General features: G+C 38.8%; 1 protein-coding gene across 1 annotated transcript; it reads left to right on the top strand.

The window, feature by feature from the left end:
- Positions 1-3500: 3500 nt before the first annotated feature.
- LOC131321121 (uncharacterized) lies at positions 3501-5927 on the top strand. The gene is made up of 5 exons (XM_058352130.1): positions 3501-3654; positions 3753-3985; positions 4219-4464; positions 4702-4794; positions 4839-5927. The coding sequence occupies exons 1-5, from the start codon at positions 3501-3503 to the stop codon at positions 5925-5927; spliced, it is 1815 nt and encodes a 604-aa protein (XP_058208113.1).
- The last annotated feature ends 11832 nt before the right edge of the window (positions 5928-17759 follow it).

The raw sequence follows: 17759 nt of genomic DNA, 5'->3' as shown, positions 1-17759 counted from the left end.
ATACTTTTTCCGGTTTAATCCTACGTCTTCAAATTAATGACAATTTCAATCCTGTTTATGTCCTACTCAACTTGTCTAACGAGTAACGAGGCATACTCTGTACCCAAGCCTTTGACCTTATTATAAATTAGTGATTTTCTGGTACTACATCATGTCACAACAAACCGTGTTTACTAAAATAGATATGTAATATTTTTGGAAATATTATCCTAAATTGCACGTCATGATATTTTAATGGGCTTAATTGTAAAAATACCCCCTAAACTATTGCGTTTTGGCAAGTTCACCCCCTTAAGTTTAAATTCGAGCAATTTCACCCTCCAAACTACCAAATTCGAGCAACTTCACCCCCTCCCCCATTTTCCGTCCATTTCTGTTATAAATTTGGATGGAAAGTTTCCACATTTGGTACTGGTACCGAATTTTAGGTGGTACTGGTACCCAATTTTGAAACTTTCCATCCAAATTTATAACAGAAATGGACGGAAAATGGGGGAGGGGGTGAAGTTGCTCGAATTTGGTAGTTTGGGGGTGAAGTTGCTCGAATTTAAACTTAAGGGGATGAACTTGCCAAAATGCGATAGTTTAGGAGGTATTCTTGCAATTAAGCCAATTTTAATTTACTTAAATATACAGAATCAAACTCAGCTAACTTTTTTTTAACTACATATTAATTATCGACGAACCTCACTGGTGGGAAAGTAGAGTAAGAAATGTTCAAGATTTTAGTAGTATTAGATATGAAACTGTTTAATTGAATCATCAAACCTATATACTGTATAAGATGTTTATTTAAGTCTTCAGTTAAATATATAGATAGATAATGCAGATAAAGTAAATAAAGCTTTAAATTCGAATTGATGGGAGATATATATATAAGTAGAGAGTAAATTCTATCCGTCATAGGTGGAAACCATGATGTTTCCACCACCGCATGTGGGCCCTACAAGACTTTTTTTGTTACAATCCGATTCGTTCATCTTGTAGAGCACATAGGGTAGTATACCCCTATGAAAATCAACTTAATTGGATATCGATAGGTATATAAAAACTTGAATTTTAGTTTAGAGAATGGAGGGTCATAGATTTTGAAGTTTAACTGTTTATGACTGACTGTCCATTTTCTAAACCAAAATTCAATTTTTAATATACCTATTAATGTCCGACGAAGCTCATTTTTTGTATGCATCTACTATTTTGCGTGCTCTAAGTGATGAATGGTTCAGATTATAACAAAAAATGCTTGGTGGGACCCGTAACGGACTGTGGTGGAGAGAATTTTAACTCATATAAGTATCTAAAGAGTCCTAACTAATAGAGTTATGTTTATCTTTTGTTAGCTATTTTTATTTTGTTTTGGTAATCATTTTTTGTTTTCTCAACCAAGAAGTAAATATCCCTATGTACTATACACGGAACGCTATTTGCTAGCTACCCTACATGTAAATTAAGCACAAAATGTTACTGCTTATTACCGTACACGTGAATTAAGTGAGAGATGTTATTTATTTACCCATTCACATGAATTGAGCCGAAAACTTAAATCAACAACCTATAATAACAACCTCTAGACTTTTATTATGAGGATGGAAATCCAAGAAATTGTGAAAAAGGAAAACAAAAACAAAACTTCTGCACAATATTGATGAGGAAAACAAAAATTATGTTGATCGACACAAGAAGATAAATCAAAATTCTCAAATTGAACTTAGGGTGTGTTTCAGTTTCTTAAAAAAAGAACTTTTAGAAAAAGAATGTAATTTCAAGCTCAAAAATCATGTGTTTACGTAAATAATTTTCCTACCAGTATGAATCTTATTTGATAGATCTCATAGATCTCATTGAGATCTTTTAAACAGTACCAAAAAAATAAAAAAAATTATTTTTTATTTTCATTATATTTGAGCTTGAAATTACCTTTTTTAAAAAAAAGGGTTTAAAAATGAAGCGGAACGGCACCTTAATCGCAAAAAGACAATAAAACAGCCATCAAAGCCATGCACACATAGGGACGGAGCTATGTTGGGACCCGGGGGGCGTGGCTCTCCCAACCCGGCTCCCTGAGCATCCGAGTTTTAAAATTTTTATTTCGTGTATAGCTACTTATAATCTTAATAATTTTGGTTCGATTTGATAAAAAATTGGTTATTTTACATTCTTATTTCTCAATTTCTTTCATAAATAAAAAAAATTAGTACTTGATAGTTGATGTAGCCTAAAGAATCATTTCAATGTACAAATGTAATGAATTGGAAAACAAAAACCTTATGATATAATAAGTATACGTTTCGATAAAAAATATATGTCTATTAAGCCAGTCTCCCGGAGTTAAAATCCTGGCTCCGCCACTAGCCACTCAAAAAGAAGTAGAATCGAAGTGGTCATATGTGTACGTAAGAAGAAAACTTGAATGCCTGCTGTAATTCAATGAAGCCTCTTGCGGTTTATTTTTCCTATAAAAAACCGAGAAAAACGAGTCAGTGTAAAAAAGAAAAAAAAAAAAGGTTAAGAGTTACTTTCTCAATTCACAGTGCACCATTACATGCAGTAAGTAGTTTTTTTTTTTTTGGTAAAGGAATTCTTTACCAAAGAAAACCCCTATGGCTATTTGTGGTCTATCCCTGAAGGGCTTAACATTTTTTCGTCACATTTCTGTATATCAAAATTTATCTTATCATGCGCTGGCAGGGGTAGACCCACCTTGGGGCACGTGTGATCACGTGCTCCATGCCCTTTAAAAAAAAAAAAATTTGTCGATTTTGTGTGTGTGTGTGTGTATATATATATTATATGTATGAAGATTTGCATGTAAACATTTGCTGGTTCGGTGGTGAGGTGTTGACTTTTTGAACAAGAGGGGGTGTGGGTTCAAGTCACCCTCTGTGTTCCCTCTGTGTTTTTTATTTTTTTGCCCCCCAAAATCCTAACCAAGGTTTCTCTCTATGTGTTTTTTTGTTTTTTTCCCCCCAAAATCCTAACCAATGTTTCTCCCACTCCCCCATTAGGTCTGTCAATGGACCGTATCCGATCCGGATCCGAATCTGAATCCGATAACGTCAATCTGATAATCCGAATCCGGTAATCCAAATACGGATCGAATTCGGATTGGATTAAATCCATTATCAATCCGAATCCGAACTTTATTTTTTTAATTTTTTTTAAAAAACAGAAAATTTTTTATTTTGGAAAAAAAATGTTTAAGAAGTTGTATTTTTATTTTTTACTTTTTATTTTAATATTTTTAAATAATTTTTCGGAAATTTTTTTTTTTTTAAATTGTATTTTTTTGAAAAATATATATATATTTTTGGCTAAAATTTTTGAAGTAAAAAAGTTTTCGGATTGGATCCGGATTATCACTATCGGATTCGAATCTTATCGAATTTGGATCTTGTCGGATCGGATCGGATCTGGCCCATTGACAGGCCTATCCCCCACTATCTCCGATCATTTGTGTAGTACAAAATACGGGCCCTACTAAAGAACCTAGTGTTGATGGGATGACGGCACTGTTCTATCAATCGTATTGGTCAACTGTTGGCAAGGATGTGGTGGCAGCTGTTAAAAGTTTCTTCCATTCTTCCCACCTCCTTCGTTCAATGAACCAGACACTAATTACATTGATCCTAAAGGTGGGTCGCCCTACCATGCCAGGTCAGTTCCGCCCAATTAGCCTCTGCACTGTATCGTACAAACTTATCACTAAAATTCTGGCTAACAGATTAAGAGATATTCTCCTTCTATTATCTCAGAAAATCAGAGTGCTTTTGTTGGTGGTAGGCAAATCTTGGACAGTATTCTTATTGCGCATGAGATTATGCACTCCTTAAAGAATAGACGGTATGGGAGGAAAGGGTGGGTTGCTTTAAAGTTGGATATGGCCAAGGCTTTTGATCGCAAAGAGTGGTCTTATTTGGAATCAGTTCTACGCAAGTTTGGGTTCAATGAAACATGGATCAGGTGGGTTATGTCTTGCATCACCAGAGTTTCCTTTGCAACTTTAATTAATGGGGGAGAAGGGTGAGCTATTCATGCCCTCTCAAGGTATTCTGCAGGGCTACCCTCTCTCTCCTTACCTATTTTATTTTATGTGCTAAAGGATTCCATTATCTTATTCAAAGCGCAATTATGAACTCATCTCTTAATGGTGTTAAAATAAGGCAGCACTGCTCTTCTATCTCGCATTTGTTTTTTGCTGATGATTCGCTTCTATTCTAGGAAGCCACATCCTTAGGGTGTCATGCCATTGATGAAATCTTGCGGAAATATGAGATAGCTTTTGGCCAAATGGTGAATAGAGATAAGTCCTCTTTGTTTTTTAGTCCTAATACTCCAGCGGACGTGAATCAAGGGATCTCGGAGGCTCTTAATATTCGCTTTGAGAATCATGGTGGGAAGTATTTGGGTTTACCATCTATTATTGGCAGATCGAAAACTGGTGTCTTCCAATATGTTAAAGATCGGGTAATTGCCAAACTTAAGAGTTGGAAGGACACTGTTTTGAACTTGGCTGGGAAAGAGACCATGCTTAAATCTGTTGCTATTACGATGCCCAATTTTATCATGCAATGTTTTCTATTGCCAAAGTGAGTAAGCAAGGACTTATGCAGTGTGATTAGAAAATTTTGGTGGGGCTTGAAAGAAGGCGAGAACAAAATCAGTTGGGTTAATTGGAATAAGCTTTGTGATAGTAAATTGCAGGGAGGGCTTGGCTTCTGTGATTTTCATGATTTCAATTTGGCTTTGCTAAACAAGGATGACATTTGGTTAATGGCCTCGGTTCTCTATTCCAACGTTTGTTCAAAGGGAAATTCTTTCATTATTCCTCTTTGTGGGAGGCCTCCTGCCCAAAGTTAGCCTCCTGGGCTTGGAGGAGTATTTGTGCGGGTCGAACAGTGTTGCGAAAAGGGTGGAGATGGTGCATTGTTGATGGTAAAGCTATTAATATTTGGCATGATCCTTGGCTTCCCCGTTCACTTAACTTTCGTGAGCTTAGTCCCGCCGCACCAGTGGATTCTCTCTGTCACAGTGTCACTCAAGTCTCTGATCTTATTGATGAGGTAACTCACTCTTGGAATATCCCTTTAATCAAAGCTTTATTTTCTGATATTGATGTGGAAGTTATTCTTTCTATTCCAATTAGCTCTCATGGTGCTCCGGATAAAGGGGAATGGCACTATATAGATAATGGTTTATTTTCAGTCAAATCGGCATATCGCTTGACGAGATCTAGCAATGTTCCACACAACTCTAGAGAGAGGAGAATCCAGTTCAGGCTCTTCACAGGATGGTATTTGGAGACTAATCTGGTCCCCGACAAGAATAAAATGTTTTTATGGCGATACTCTCACAATGCTCTTGCGGTGTTATTTAATCTTTTCAAGAAAAAGATTGATGTTTCTCCTTACTGTCTGAGGTGTAATTCTGCATTTGAAACTATCGAGCATCTTTTTTTTCAGTGTAAATCATCCAAGGAGGTGTGGGAAAATTCCCTCTTTGCTAATGCTGTCTCACCCTTCTGGGATTCTCTCTCATTTATTGAATGGTGGATTGGTATGGTCCAATTGGTTCGTAATTCTAGTGGAGTGGAAGATCTCCATGTTATTTTAGCCATTTTGTGCTGGATGTTATGGAAGGGGAGGAACACTGCCTACTTTGATAAAAAGTTCTGGACTTGCTCTACTATAGTTGAAAAAGCGATCACCCCATGCGAGGAGTTCAAGGCATCTACAGACCCCTCGTCCTGGCTTCTCCCTCCACCTAATGCTATTAAACATAATGTTGACGGTGCAGTTAATAAGAAGAATGACATTTCTAGTGTGGGTATTGTAGCAAGGAACCATTTTGGTGAAATTTTGAGGTCTATTTCGATTCCTTTTGCTGGTTTCTTATCGCCACATTCTACTGAGGCTTTGGGATTTCGTTAAGCCCTTGTCACTGCAGCTATTAAAGGTTTTTCTGAAATTATTGTTGAAGGTGACTCGTTGAAGGTAGTTCAGGCTTTGATTCAAGATGGAAAGTCTCTCTCTAATTGTAGCTCTATTATTGCTGATTGTGTAGAGCTTTTTCCTTTATTTTCATCTTGTTCCTTTATTCATGTTAAGCGTTCTTGTAATAGGGTAGTCCATTCATTGGCTAAGCGTTCTCTATTAGGTGCTAGACTGGGGGGGGGGGGGGGGGTCCTGTCTCCCAACATCTCGCTAGTCTTGCCCGTGATGATTTTCAGTCCTTGGACCGCTCTTTGTCTTAATAAAATTATCCCTTCTTCCGTGGAAAAAAGAAAGACGAAAAAGTATTAAAGAGCTGTCTTATTTGTCTAAAGTGCTGTCTTATTTGAATTTTTTCAAAACCGGTCCATATTTTTATACTTTTCCGATGTGGCAAGTTTTATTATCCATTTTTGATTATGCCATTTGCCACATCAATTTTTGATTATCTACTTAAGAGATTGTTAAGATTAGTAATGTAGATATCCACAATGAAATAATCAAAATTGGATAACCAAAACTTGCCACATCAGCTTTTCAAACAATAAAAAATTAAAAACTATGAACATAGAAAATAGTTTTTTTCTAAAAATAGTTTTGAAACTAATAAAAACTATTTATTAGAAATAGAAAATATTTTTTCAATATTTAAAAAAAAATAGTTTTTGGGTAACTACAGCTTTTGAAAAAATAATTTTATATAAGAAAAGATTATTGGAAAAAATAGTTTTAAAAACAAACAGTTTTTCAAAAACAGAATTGTAATTTTTTTTTTTGTATAAAAACAGCTCAAAAACAAATTTTTGAGGAAAAAAAACTGTTTTTTTAAACGAAAATTTCTTTTAAAAAAATAGTTTTTTCTAGCTAAAGTGTTTTTTTTTTTAAATATTGTTAAAAAAGTTAGAGAGATGAAAATGGAAGAGAGAACGTTTTTATATAATGATGAGTGTATTTGATTGAGAATATGTGGGTTCCACTATTTTGGTTATTGGCAAAAGATTGCAAGTTTTGGTTATCCAAAGCCTAAAATTTGATTATTTCTAAGGAGGTTGGTAAGTATGATTAAACCATGGTGAGCCATATTTTGCATCAATATTTTTAACTTTAGAAACATATTGTTTTTTATTATGCCATTGTGGATAGCCTAATAGAGTTATGTTTATCTTTTGTTAGCTATTGGTTGTAATTAAGGCTGTAAACGAACCGAATTAAGCCGAATATTAGAATGGTCAGATTCGTTCATTAAGTTTTTTAGCGAACTCAAGCCGAACTCAATGAAAATTATGACGAGCCAAACTCGAATCAAGCTTGCCTAGGTTTGAGTCGAACTTGAATTTGTTCACAAGCCTTAACGATCCAATAATATCATATATTTATACTCTCATACAAGTCTAAAGCTGCAAATAAATTTTTAGTATGTACATAAATACGTTCATATACATATAAAATAATAAAAACATATACATAAATAAGTTTTTAGTAATTGTAAACGTTTAGACCTGTACAAGTTCTATAAGGTTCACGAGTTTAATCCAGCCGAATACTGCTACATTCACATTCGGCTCCTTTATGAAACGAGCCTAAAATTGAGACTCAGGTATGATTCATTTAGTAGACGAATCGAACTCGAACGAGCCTTTACCAAGTTAAGCCTCGAACAATTCACGAACGGCTCAATTCATTTACAGCCTTAGTTGTAACTTCTACACAATATTGATCGATGAGGAAAACAAAATTATGGTGATCCATCGACACAAGAAGATGACTTTGGGTTGGTGCTATGCAGTGACCGTGCTGCGCACCTCTGAGCCGTCGGATCTCATCTCGGCAACCAACGATTGAGAGTTGTTCATTGCCGAGATGAGAACCGAGCTGTCAGATGCACGATCCGACGGCTCGGAGGTGCGCAGCACGGTGTTGCGCATACCACTGCACAGCACCATCCCCCAATTGCAAGAAATAAATCTCAAATCTCAAATTAAAGTCCCGAGACAAATGCAAAACTTAATCGCAAAATACAATAAAACTGCCTTCTTCAAAGCCACACAAATATAGAAGTAGAATCAAAGTGGTCGATCGTAGAAGAAAACTTGCATGCCTACAGTAATTCAATGAAGTCTCTTGCGGTTTATTTTTCCTAAAATAAATATTAAAAAACACCGAGTCCAATTTTTGGGTTGGGCTTGTCCTAATGAGTGTATGGCCTTTGTCCCTTTTGGTGCATTATTTTTTGGGAAATGACAGCCCATGAAGTGTTTTGATAATTAATACCTTTTAAGGACATGCTAAGAACATTTGTTAATGAACAAAATGTCTTTGGCGGGTATTAATTATCAAAACGCGTCATTGGCCGTCATTTTCTCTTATTTTTTTCGGGTGCACAACCTTTTGGTGCGTTATTGAACCGTAGGTTGGATTCCTCTCTCCCGAACTTGATGTACCCTTTGACCTTCGTCATGCTTTTCTTAATAATAACTTTTATTGCTGATAAAAAAAAAAATCGAGTTAGAATTACTTTCTCAATTCACAGTGGCCCATTACATGCAGAAATCTTGCTGCTGTTGTGGTTGTTGAAAAAGAAAACCTCAATTTGTGGTCTACCAAACTATCTCCTGAGGGCTTTTTAACATTTTTTCATCACATTTCTATATGTCAAAATTCATCTTATCACGGGTCCTCCATATGATTCATCTTATATCAGAATCTTTGTTGATTGTGTTAAGGTAAAAAATCAGTCCAAGCGGATATTGAATTGGTTTGGTTGAATGTTTCTAGCTAACAACGTCATAGGTTTCTTAGCCAAAGAAGAAAAAACAAAACAGATAAGAGAGGGTTATTGAATTGGTTTGTTTTGTGGCAGAGCTTATTCTTTATTTGTTAAAAAATATCCTTTTGTGGGTCTTTTTTTTATGTTATTTAAACGAATTGATTTTTTCCGGAAAAAAGTTAAATACATTGATTACTTCGATGATTCAAGCTAATCTATTTCTTTGACAGATTGGAATGTTTGGTATTCTGATGGCAAAGGAACGAGAGATGAGAGAGGAACTTTTCTCTCCTTTAGCCCTTTGTATGGTTCAGCTCCAATTCCAAATACGATGAGGCTACTGACTTAGAACTCGCCAAATCATATTCGTGCACTTATTTTGGCTTCACTGGTTGACCTGTGCAAAACAATTATCAGATTTATACCCTTCCATTTGATTAGTTAATTAATTCTAGATGGAAAATCATTAAATTCTCCCCATTTTATTTATTTTTTTGGGGAACACGCAAATGTCCATTTGCTGATGCTCATCAAAAAGGGATATGTTTACAGGTTACTGAAACCATATATATATTGATCTTTTGCTTGGTTCATTCTTGAGTGAACAATATTACACAAGGGTGTGGTATGAGTCCAATTTACCGACTTTACATAAATGTTGCAAGCATTTAGACTCTTAAGAGAATAAATTCTATCCACCGCCGGTGTAAAACCCCACTTTTTCACCACCGTCTATTATGGGCCCTATCGAGTGTCTATTGTTATGATCTGAACCGTTCATATTTTAAAACCCACAATATAGTTTTTGGCATGCAAAAATCAGCTTGATCAGAAGTCGATAGATATATCAAAATTTGAATTTTGGATTATAAAATGGACAATCTGATTTCTGTCAATAATAATGAAGATAAGCTATCCATTTCACAAAGTAAAATTTAATTTTTAATACTCTCATCGATGTCCGATCAAGTTTATTTTTTGCATGGATACACTACTATGTGGAGTCTACAAGATGAACGGTTCAGATCAACAATAAACACACGGTAGGACCAAAAAAGGTGGTGGTGGAAAAGTGGGGTTTTCCACCGCCGGTGAAAAGAATTTAATCTCGACTCTTAATTGTACATGTAGCAATGCTGTCCAATTGCTTATCTCTCTGAATTCATTTGCCTGAAAAAAACAAACAACAAAACAATGGGCATGAGGATGTTCACGTTGTCTTGCTTGTCTCACTAAATTCAATTGCCTGAAAAAAAACAATCAACAAAACAACGGGCACGAAATCCTCGTCTGATCAGCACGACAGCATACACCTAGTTCATTAATAAGTATACTCATTCTTTTGTATGAGACCCCCTCCTCCAACTAATTCCCACGTTTTCTTTCCTGATATTTTTTTTACTTTCCAATTGGAGAGAGAGAGAGAGAGAGAGAGAGAGAGAGAGAGAGAGATGAGGAGACCGGGCGAGATGTGGTTTAAGATCTTCGATGTCGATTCTTTTGATGAGGAGGAAGAGGAGGGCGATGGCCATGGCGGCAGGCGCAGCGATGGATGACGTAGAAACGCTTGTTGATTGGAGGGTACGTATAGGCGATCAGCAGTAGGGCAGGTGAGGGAAGAGGCCGCGGTAAGGCTTCTTCTAGGTACGAGCCCTACCGGAGGCCGCTAGAAATAGGCGGCTCCTCCGCTAATGGTGGCTACGATAGAGGAATAACTCACTATTGAAGATCAGGAGGGTCGTGGCTATGGCAGGCAGCCCGCGCGCGGCGGTGTACGAGGAAGAAATGCTGGTCGAGGGGAGGAGGTAGGGCGATCAGGACCTGGACCTTGGTGAAGGAAGAGGAGGAAAAGGACAGGCTAGGGCTTCTCCTTCCAGGTACGAGCCCTACTGGAGGCCGCCTCTAGGTTAAGGATGTAGAAGGCTAGAAATCGGCGAAAGATCCTCGATCCACTAGTGGTGGCTACGGCAGAGGAAGACAAGAGATTAATCATGCTCTTACGACTCCAACGACTCTCACTCCCTCTGTTCACTCACAGAGCCCTCCTATTCCTAGCCCTGAAGTTGATTTGTTCATTTGTGTGCGTTCCTCTGTCTGTGCGTGTAACTTGTATGATTGGAAAGGGTTTGGGGGCGATCAAACCTCCAAAAGTGTTTACACAGTGTTTTCAAATCGGGATACGCATCGAGTATCATTTTTTCAATTTTATAGATTGTATTGGGATACGATCATGTATCTTGAGTTGCATTTGATGGAAGAGAAAGTATTTGTATTACATTTGAACTCAAACTTTTTTTTTGGCTTGGTACAAAATGGCTAGAACCCATCCCTATTTATATTATTCCATAGAAGACTCTAGTACGAAGATATTTTCATACAAGATAAATTTTAAGGTAATTCTAGAATTATACATGTGACTAATTTTCACAAAAAACTCTAGATATTTCACAAGGATATTTTAGAGTTTCTAAAAACTAGATATTTATATCTTCTTCAAAGTAAAAAGGCTAGCTAAAATAGTGAGCTCTAGCAGCACAAATTGAAACAAAATCTTATAGCTCAAATCATAAGCTCTGGAAGAGAAAGTTAGAGACCAAGTCTATCTGCCTTATCTTCTTCTTGTTGTTCTTGATCTTCTTATGCCTTTTGTTTTCTTTGAATTTTCTCTATTTTTTCTCCTTTCCAATTCTGAGTCACCTCCTTCTACTCTTCTTCTTTTTTCTATTGCCATTCTCGTTTTATTATGCTTTCAGAGTTGAAAAATACTAGAAGTTAGTACTTCAATGGTAAATGGCTGAGGGTTACAATCCAAGGCAACTACACCAGAACCCAGACCCATCTTAGTTTAGGGGATTTCAATCCAAACATCATCTCTAAGCCTCATTGCCGTCATTAAGTGGTGATCTGAGTTCATCTTTCTCTAATCCTACGTTCTATTCAATTCGAGGTTAATGTTTAATTTTAAGGGAACTTTTACTTACAACCCTTTGTGCTTTGATTGTTTTTAACTCATGCCCCCTACTACATTTTTAAATGCACACACCAGTTGGTATTATTAAACTATCAACAAAAGTGTGAATGTTAGTTTTTCTCTGTGAATTAATAGAGAACGTAACTAATGCCATGGAAGGTGGCATCTTCTCTAAGAAGTGGCAAACTTACCCCCTTTTAAATTGTTTCTTTCCCAAGTCCATGTTCATCGAATCATCACCACTATCGCCATACACTTCCACCACGCTCATAGATTACCCTCCATTTGTATCTAAGATTACTAGATTTTCTGAGGTAGGATTCAAACAACTAGGCTGCCAGTATAAAATAACCTAGGCAAACTAGGAGCTAGTCTCATTTCCAGCTCCATTATACAGGATCCAGAAGTTGCATGAATAAACAATTGGTAAAGGATTTGAAGCCAACACAAGCACTTTTGCAAATCGCAGAAGCACCAGCACGCAAGCTCTTTCTAGAGCAATGACTCAACGAAGAAAAACTAATCCTCAACCGAATCATCCTTATTAATTGAGACCCAAATCGACTCCTTCCAATAACCCAACTCTACCTGTTCTCCTTTTGCCACTACACATCCCTGGCCCTCCTTTTCAGTTGGCAAAGTCTGATAGGAATTGAAGAGAAAAGGGGTCAAATTTGAGGGTCAAAGCCAAAGTGGTTCAAAAGTGGTTGGCGAGGGACTTTGTTACTCTATTTTTTTTCACCATTTGTTACTTGTCCTGGATCTTACTAGGGCCGTCCTCTGCTAATGGGGGTTTTTAACCTATGGGTACTTGGATAATGAATCTGGGTACAAGATTTTTTTTTTTTTTTGTGGTCAGCAAACGAAACTTTTTATTGAATTCGAAAGGGTACATCGATTACAACCTTGACCTTAATACACAGCTATTACAGAGAGCTACACTCTAACACTATATCCAACCAAGATTAGATAAGAACACCTCACTTACTTACTTGCTCACTTCACAACTTCACTTTTCGAATCCCATGAAATCCTCCACTGTGTAGATTTTGATGTCAAACTTAGCCTTCATCCACATGGCTACTCTGGTTTTGATTAAATCCACCACTTCCGAAGCCCGTGTTGTTGCACCGTTGAAGATATAACCATTCCTCCTTAACCAAATAGACCAGATCGTGGCAAAAAACCAAACCTCCCAGATATGTTTCTCCAAGTTTCGAAATTTATTCCCAAACCACCAAAGTGCTACCTCTGCTAAGGAACTTGGGCAAACCCACTGAATATTCCACCATTCCATAATTTCTGACCATATTAACCATGAAAACCGGCAGTGTAAAAGCAAGTGTTGAGGTGTTTCCACATGAAGAGTACACAAGGGGCATACCGCCAAGTGAGCCTCAGAGGTTAAATTCCTATCAACAAGGACCGATCGAATTGCAACTCTATCTTGAATGGCCATCCATGAGAAAATTTCCACTTTAGGGGGGCTCAAATTTCTCCATACAGAACCCAGAAGAGTATGCCGGGACTGCGTTTGGGTTTCCCACTGTCGATATACTGATTTGACAGAGAAAACTTTGTTCGTTGTCCAAATCCACTGCATGAAATCGGATTTTGAAGGATCCAATGTCACACCATTCAATCTTTGCTTCAAAACTTCATATTGTTGGAGTTCCAGAACCCGCAATAATCCCCTAAACTCCAAGTTCCAGTCACCATAGTCCCCGCCTGCCCAAATATCACTCAGCACCTCATCTTGTTGAGTAAATCGCCTGTATAGTCTTGGAAATTCGTCTTTAAGCGCAGCATCACACAACCAAGTATGCTTCCAAAAGAGCGTGTCTCGGTCTGAGTTTACCTGCACCTTGAAACCCTCCTGAATCGAAAAACCAAGGATTGAATCATTATCTCCAACTGAGCAAATACCCTTCCACATGTTAGAGATCAAGCCAGAGCCTGGAGTATATGGGAGCCAGCTCCTCCGGTCTAGATTATATTTCCCTCTAATAACCTTAACCCACAAAGAGTTTTTATCGTTGCTAAATCTCCACCACCACTTAGCAAGTAATGCAGAATTCTGTTGTAACAATCTCTTGATTCCTAAGCCTCCACTTTCTTTCTTCCTAGTGATCCTCTCCCAACTGACCATGTGCATTTTCTTCTTGTCTGGAGTATCTCCCCAAAAAAATTGTCTTTGTATTTTTTCCAACAGCTTTGCAACTGCCACTGGCATCTTGAATAGGGACATGTAGTAAATTGGCAGAGTGCTAGAGTTATGGTTGATAAGCGTAAACCTACCCCCGGTAGACATGGTCCTCGTCTGCCAAATACTAAGCCTCTTTTGAGTCCGTTCAATAACAGGCTCCCACGTTTTGGTCCTCCTCGGATTAGCACCCAGCGGAAGCCCAAGATATTTAATGGGCAGAGACTCCACTCGACACCCCATGACTTGTGCAAGTGCTTCAATATCCTCTTGTTGAACATTTACACCACAAAGGGAGCTTTTAGAATAATTAATCTTTAGGCCAGACATTAGCTGAAAACACCTAAGAATTCTCTTAATATTCCCCATTTCCTCCATATCATTATTGCAAAAAAGGATTGTATCGTCGGCAAACTAGAGGTGAGAGATAGTCACACCATTGGACCCCAACTTCACACCTTTAATGATGTTTTTCACCCGAGCTCTTTCCAACAAAATGTTGAGTGCTTCCACTACTACGTTAAACCAAAAAGGAGATAAAGGGTCCCCCTGTCTCAACCCTTTTTGTGTTTGGAACTCTTGTGTGGCTGACCCGTTGATCAAAATAGACGTAGAAACTGTGGTACAACATTCCTTAACCCATCCGCACCATCTTTCCCCAAAGCCAACATTCTTAAGCATATCCAGTAAAAAGCCCCAATTGACACAGTCATATGCTTTTTCAAAATCCAATTTAAGAATTAACCCACCCTGAGTAGAATGTTTCCAACTATGAATAACTTCATTAGCAATTAGAACTCCATCCAAAATTTGTTTTCCCCCAACAAGTGCAGCTTGGGTTTCACCAATGATAATAGGGAGTTGATCTTTAAGCCTATTGGCTAACAATTTGTTTTCCTCTTGGTCTTTTGTTTCTTAAGTTCCAGTATCAATGTTTCATTATATTAGGGATGGCTGTATTTCAATGGTTTCAGTGTCCACATGGTTGTACTTCAATGGTTTGAGGAGAAATTTGAAATTTCTGAAATAAAATTGTCACTCTACAAAAAGAGTAAGAAAAGAAGCATGAATACGTGTAGTTATTAGCGGCTGTGTACATACTTATATACATTTATGTAGCGAGAGTGTAGGGAGGTATTCCCGAGCAGATACATTTAGTTACCAAACACGTGATGTTTGGGAACACGAGGTAAATACAACTGGACTTATCGCCGGGCAGTTCGGTGAACAGCGATATGGACCAGTGATATGAGAAGTCATGGCTATAAAAAGACTGTTCGGTTATGATACAGCCGAACAGATGATATAAAGAACCTAGCACGTGATACGAGTGATCACGGGCTGAAAGCAATACATTCGCTATCCGAATAAATGGTGTGTGGGACCATAGTTTGAATATAGACAGGACAGTCATGCTAAACAAGTGTTCGGCAATATGGACCAGTGACATGAGAAGTCAATAGTCCAGGAAGGTTGTACGGGCTCAAGGACCAGTTACATGTGAGGTAATTGGTTCAAGCCGTCTGCTCGGCTATGAGACGGCCGAACAAAGATTGAGCTCCAACTGAGAATGGGAGCAAAGGGAATACTCTGGAAGATTCCAGAATAGTCATGTCCCATATAGGGATAAAAGATCCCAAGAATATAGGATCTGAGAAAGATACCCAACGAGTATGGGATGTTCGGCTCTTAAAGGAAAAGAATCCTAAAAGGACTCTTTTCCATAAACTGATAAAGGAAACGAGACTCCTTGATATCCTGGGTTTCCTATACGAGTTAGGAATCCTATGGCAATAAGGATGCTTGGACAGCAAGCATCCATAAATCTATAAATATGAGGAAAACCTAGAGGTGAGAGGTACGCAATATTGCATTATTATTGCTTTCCTACTGATAATTAGGGCTGAGTTTTCTAGTACGTGATACTAACAAAAGCATCGGAGGGCCTTTGCCACGAGAGGCAAAGGTGCACTCACCCCCTGTCTATTCTGCAGATTAGGGTTCAGACGTCGAGCTAGGGTTCCGGTGAAGAGGCACGAATAAGCCGTTGTGATCCAGTTGATTCGAAGTACCAATTGTTTTCATCCCCCTACAATTGGCGCCGTCTGTGGGAAACGAAAGAATTCCCTTTTGAAATACGACCATGGTGGAAGTAACTCCAGCAACGCCGCATGAACCAAAAGATGTGTTAGACAAGGGAAGGGACAAATCACCACCCGGGGCTCCGAGAAAGCCCCAGGGTGGGCACAGAAGGAACACGAGTAAGGACCGCCCCCTTACCGTGCATCATAACTCCAAAAATAGAGGAGATGGAGAGACGGCTTCAAGATCCACGAGAAGGAGTAAATCCCATCAAAGGGATGAATCAATCGCGCACTCCAGGAGTGTGCACCATAGTGACGACGTTCTTGATAGGAAGAGGCAAGAAGTCGAGGAGTATGCTCGTCTGATTAAAAAACGAGAGCATGAGATCAGAGAATTGGAAAGAATTAGGGAGCATCCGGAGGATTCTGGCCTGTCTCGAGGAAATTCTAGAGGCAGTAGGTATGCTATGGTACAATACAGAAAAGATCCTTCACGAGGAAGAAGGAGCAGAAGTCCTGTTAGAGGGCGTCACGAAGCTTCTCCACGAAAAAGGGGAAGAACAAGTAGAAGCCGAACACCGGAGAGAAAGACTTCTTCACGAAAAAGGAGGAGCAGAGACCGGAGTTCTACCCCCGAGGAAGAGGACACGAGAAAGCATCATCGAGACAGGTACGAGAGACCTGATGCTGATTGGGTCAAGGCTTCGGCTCACAAGTCAAAGGAGCAAGAGGATGGGACAGTGACTGCACGAGAAGCAGCACGCAAGGCCCTGAGTAATATTGCAGCCTCTCCCTTTACAAAGAGGCTACAAGAAGCAAGGTTGCCGAGCAGAGTGAAGCACGGTGCGTTCGTACTTTACGAGACAAATACGGATCCCGTAGCTCACATACAGCATTACCAACAGGCCATGTTTATGCATGAGGGGGATGATTCCATCTTGTGCAAGATGTTTCCCTCCAGTCTTGGCAAGGTGGCTTTATCTTGGTTTCATAAGTTGGCCCCACGATCCATACGAGGATGGAGGCAGTTGGCAGAAGAATTCACTGCTCGGTTCTTAACGAGCAGAAAGGCCCCAAAGACTTTTAAGAGTCTTTCCACCATGAAGCAGGAGGAGAACGAGCAGATCAGGGATTATGCAAAGAAGTACTGGGAAACTTTTAACGAAATTGAAAGTTGCAGTGAAGAGTATGCAATTGCTACGTTCAAAACTGGTTTGCCTGTTCGGGGAGAGCTGCGCCGTTCATTGAATAAACATCCAGTAGCCACCTTGGCTAAATTGATGGAACGGATAGAGCAACATGCCAGAATGGAGGATGACATACTCCGTGAGGATGGCAGGACGATTGCCGAACAGCAGAAGACACCTGCCAAAAAGGTGGATAAGCCTGAACCCAAGTTTTACAAAGACAAAAGGGAGTACGGGCAGGCTAAGAAAGAGCCATACAAGGACAAGCAAGCTCCTAACCCCAAGTCCTTCTTCTCTATCACTACAGTTTGGAAGGAGCCAATATACAGGATTCTTTATCGAATAAAGAATCAGCCATATTTCAAATGGCCCCCAAGTCTAGGCGGAGACAAAGATGCAAAGCGTGCTATGAATCAGCACTGCAGTTATCACAAAGATTGGGGCCATATGACCGAGGATTGTGAGGTATACAAGAGGCACCTTGATGATTTGGTCTCGCGGGGCTATCTCAAGGAGTTTATCCAGGAGGACCCTAAAGAGAAAGGGAAGGCCATGGAACT

This window comes from Rhododendron vialii, chromosome 3a (genome assembly GCF_030253575.1).
Source record: "Rhododendron vialii isolate Sample 1 chromosome 3a, ASM3025357v1".
NCBI classification, from domain to species: domain Eukaryota; kingdom Viridiplantae; phylum Streptophyta; class Magnoliopsida; order Ericales; family Ericaceae; genus Rhododendron; species Rhododendron vialii.
Note: the sequence above shows the minus strand (reverse complement) of the source record. Positions and strands in the feature narration are given on the sequence as shown.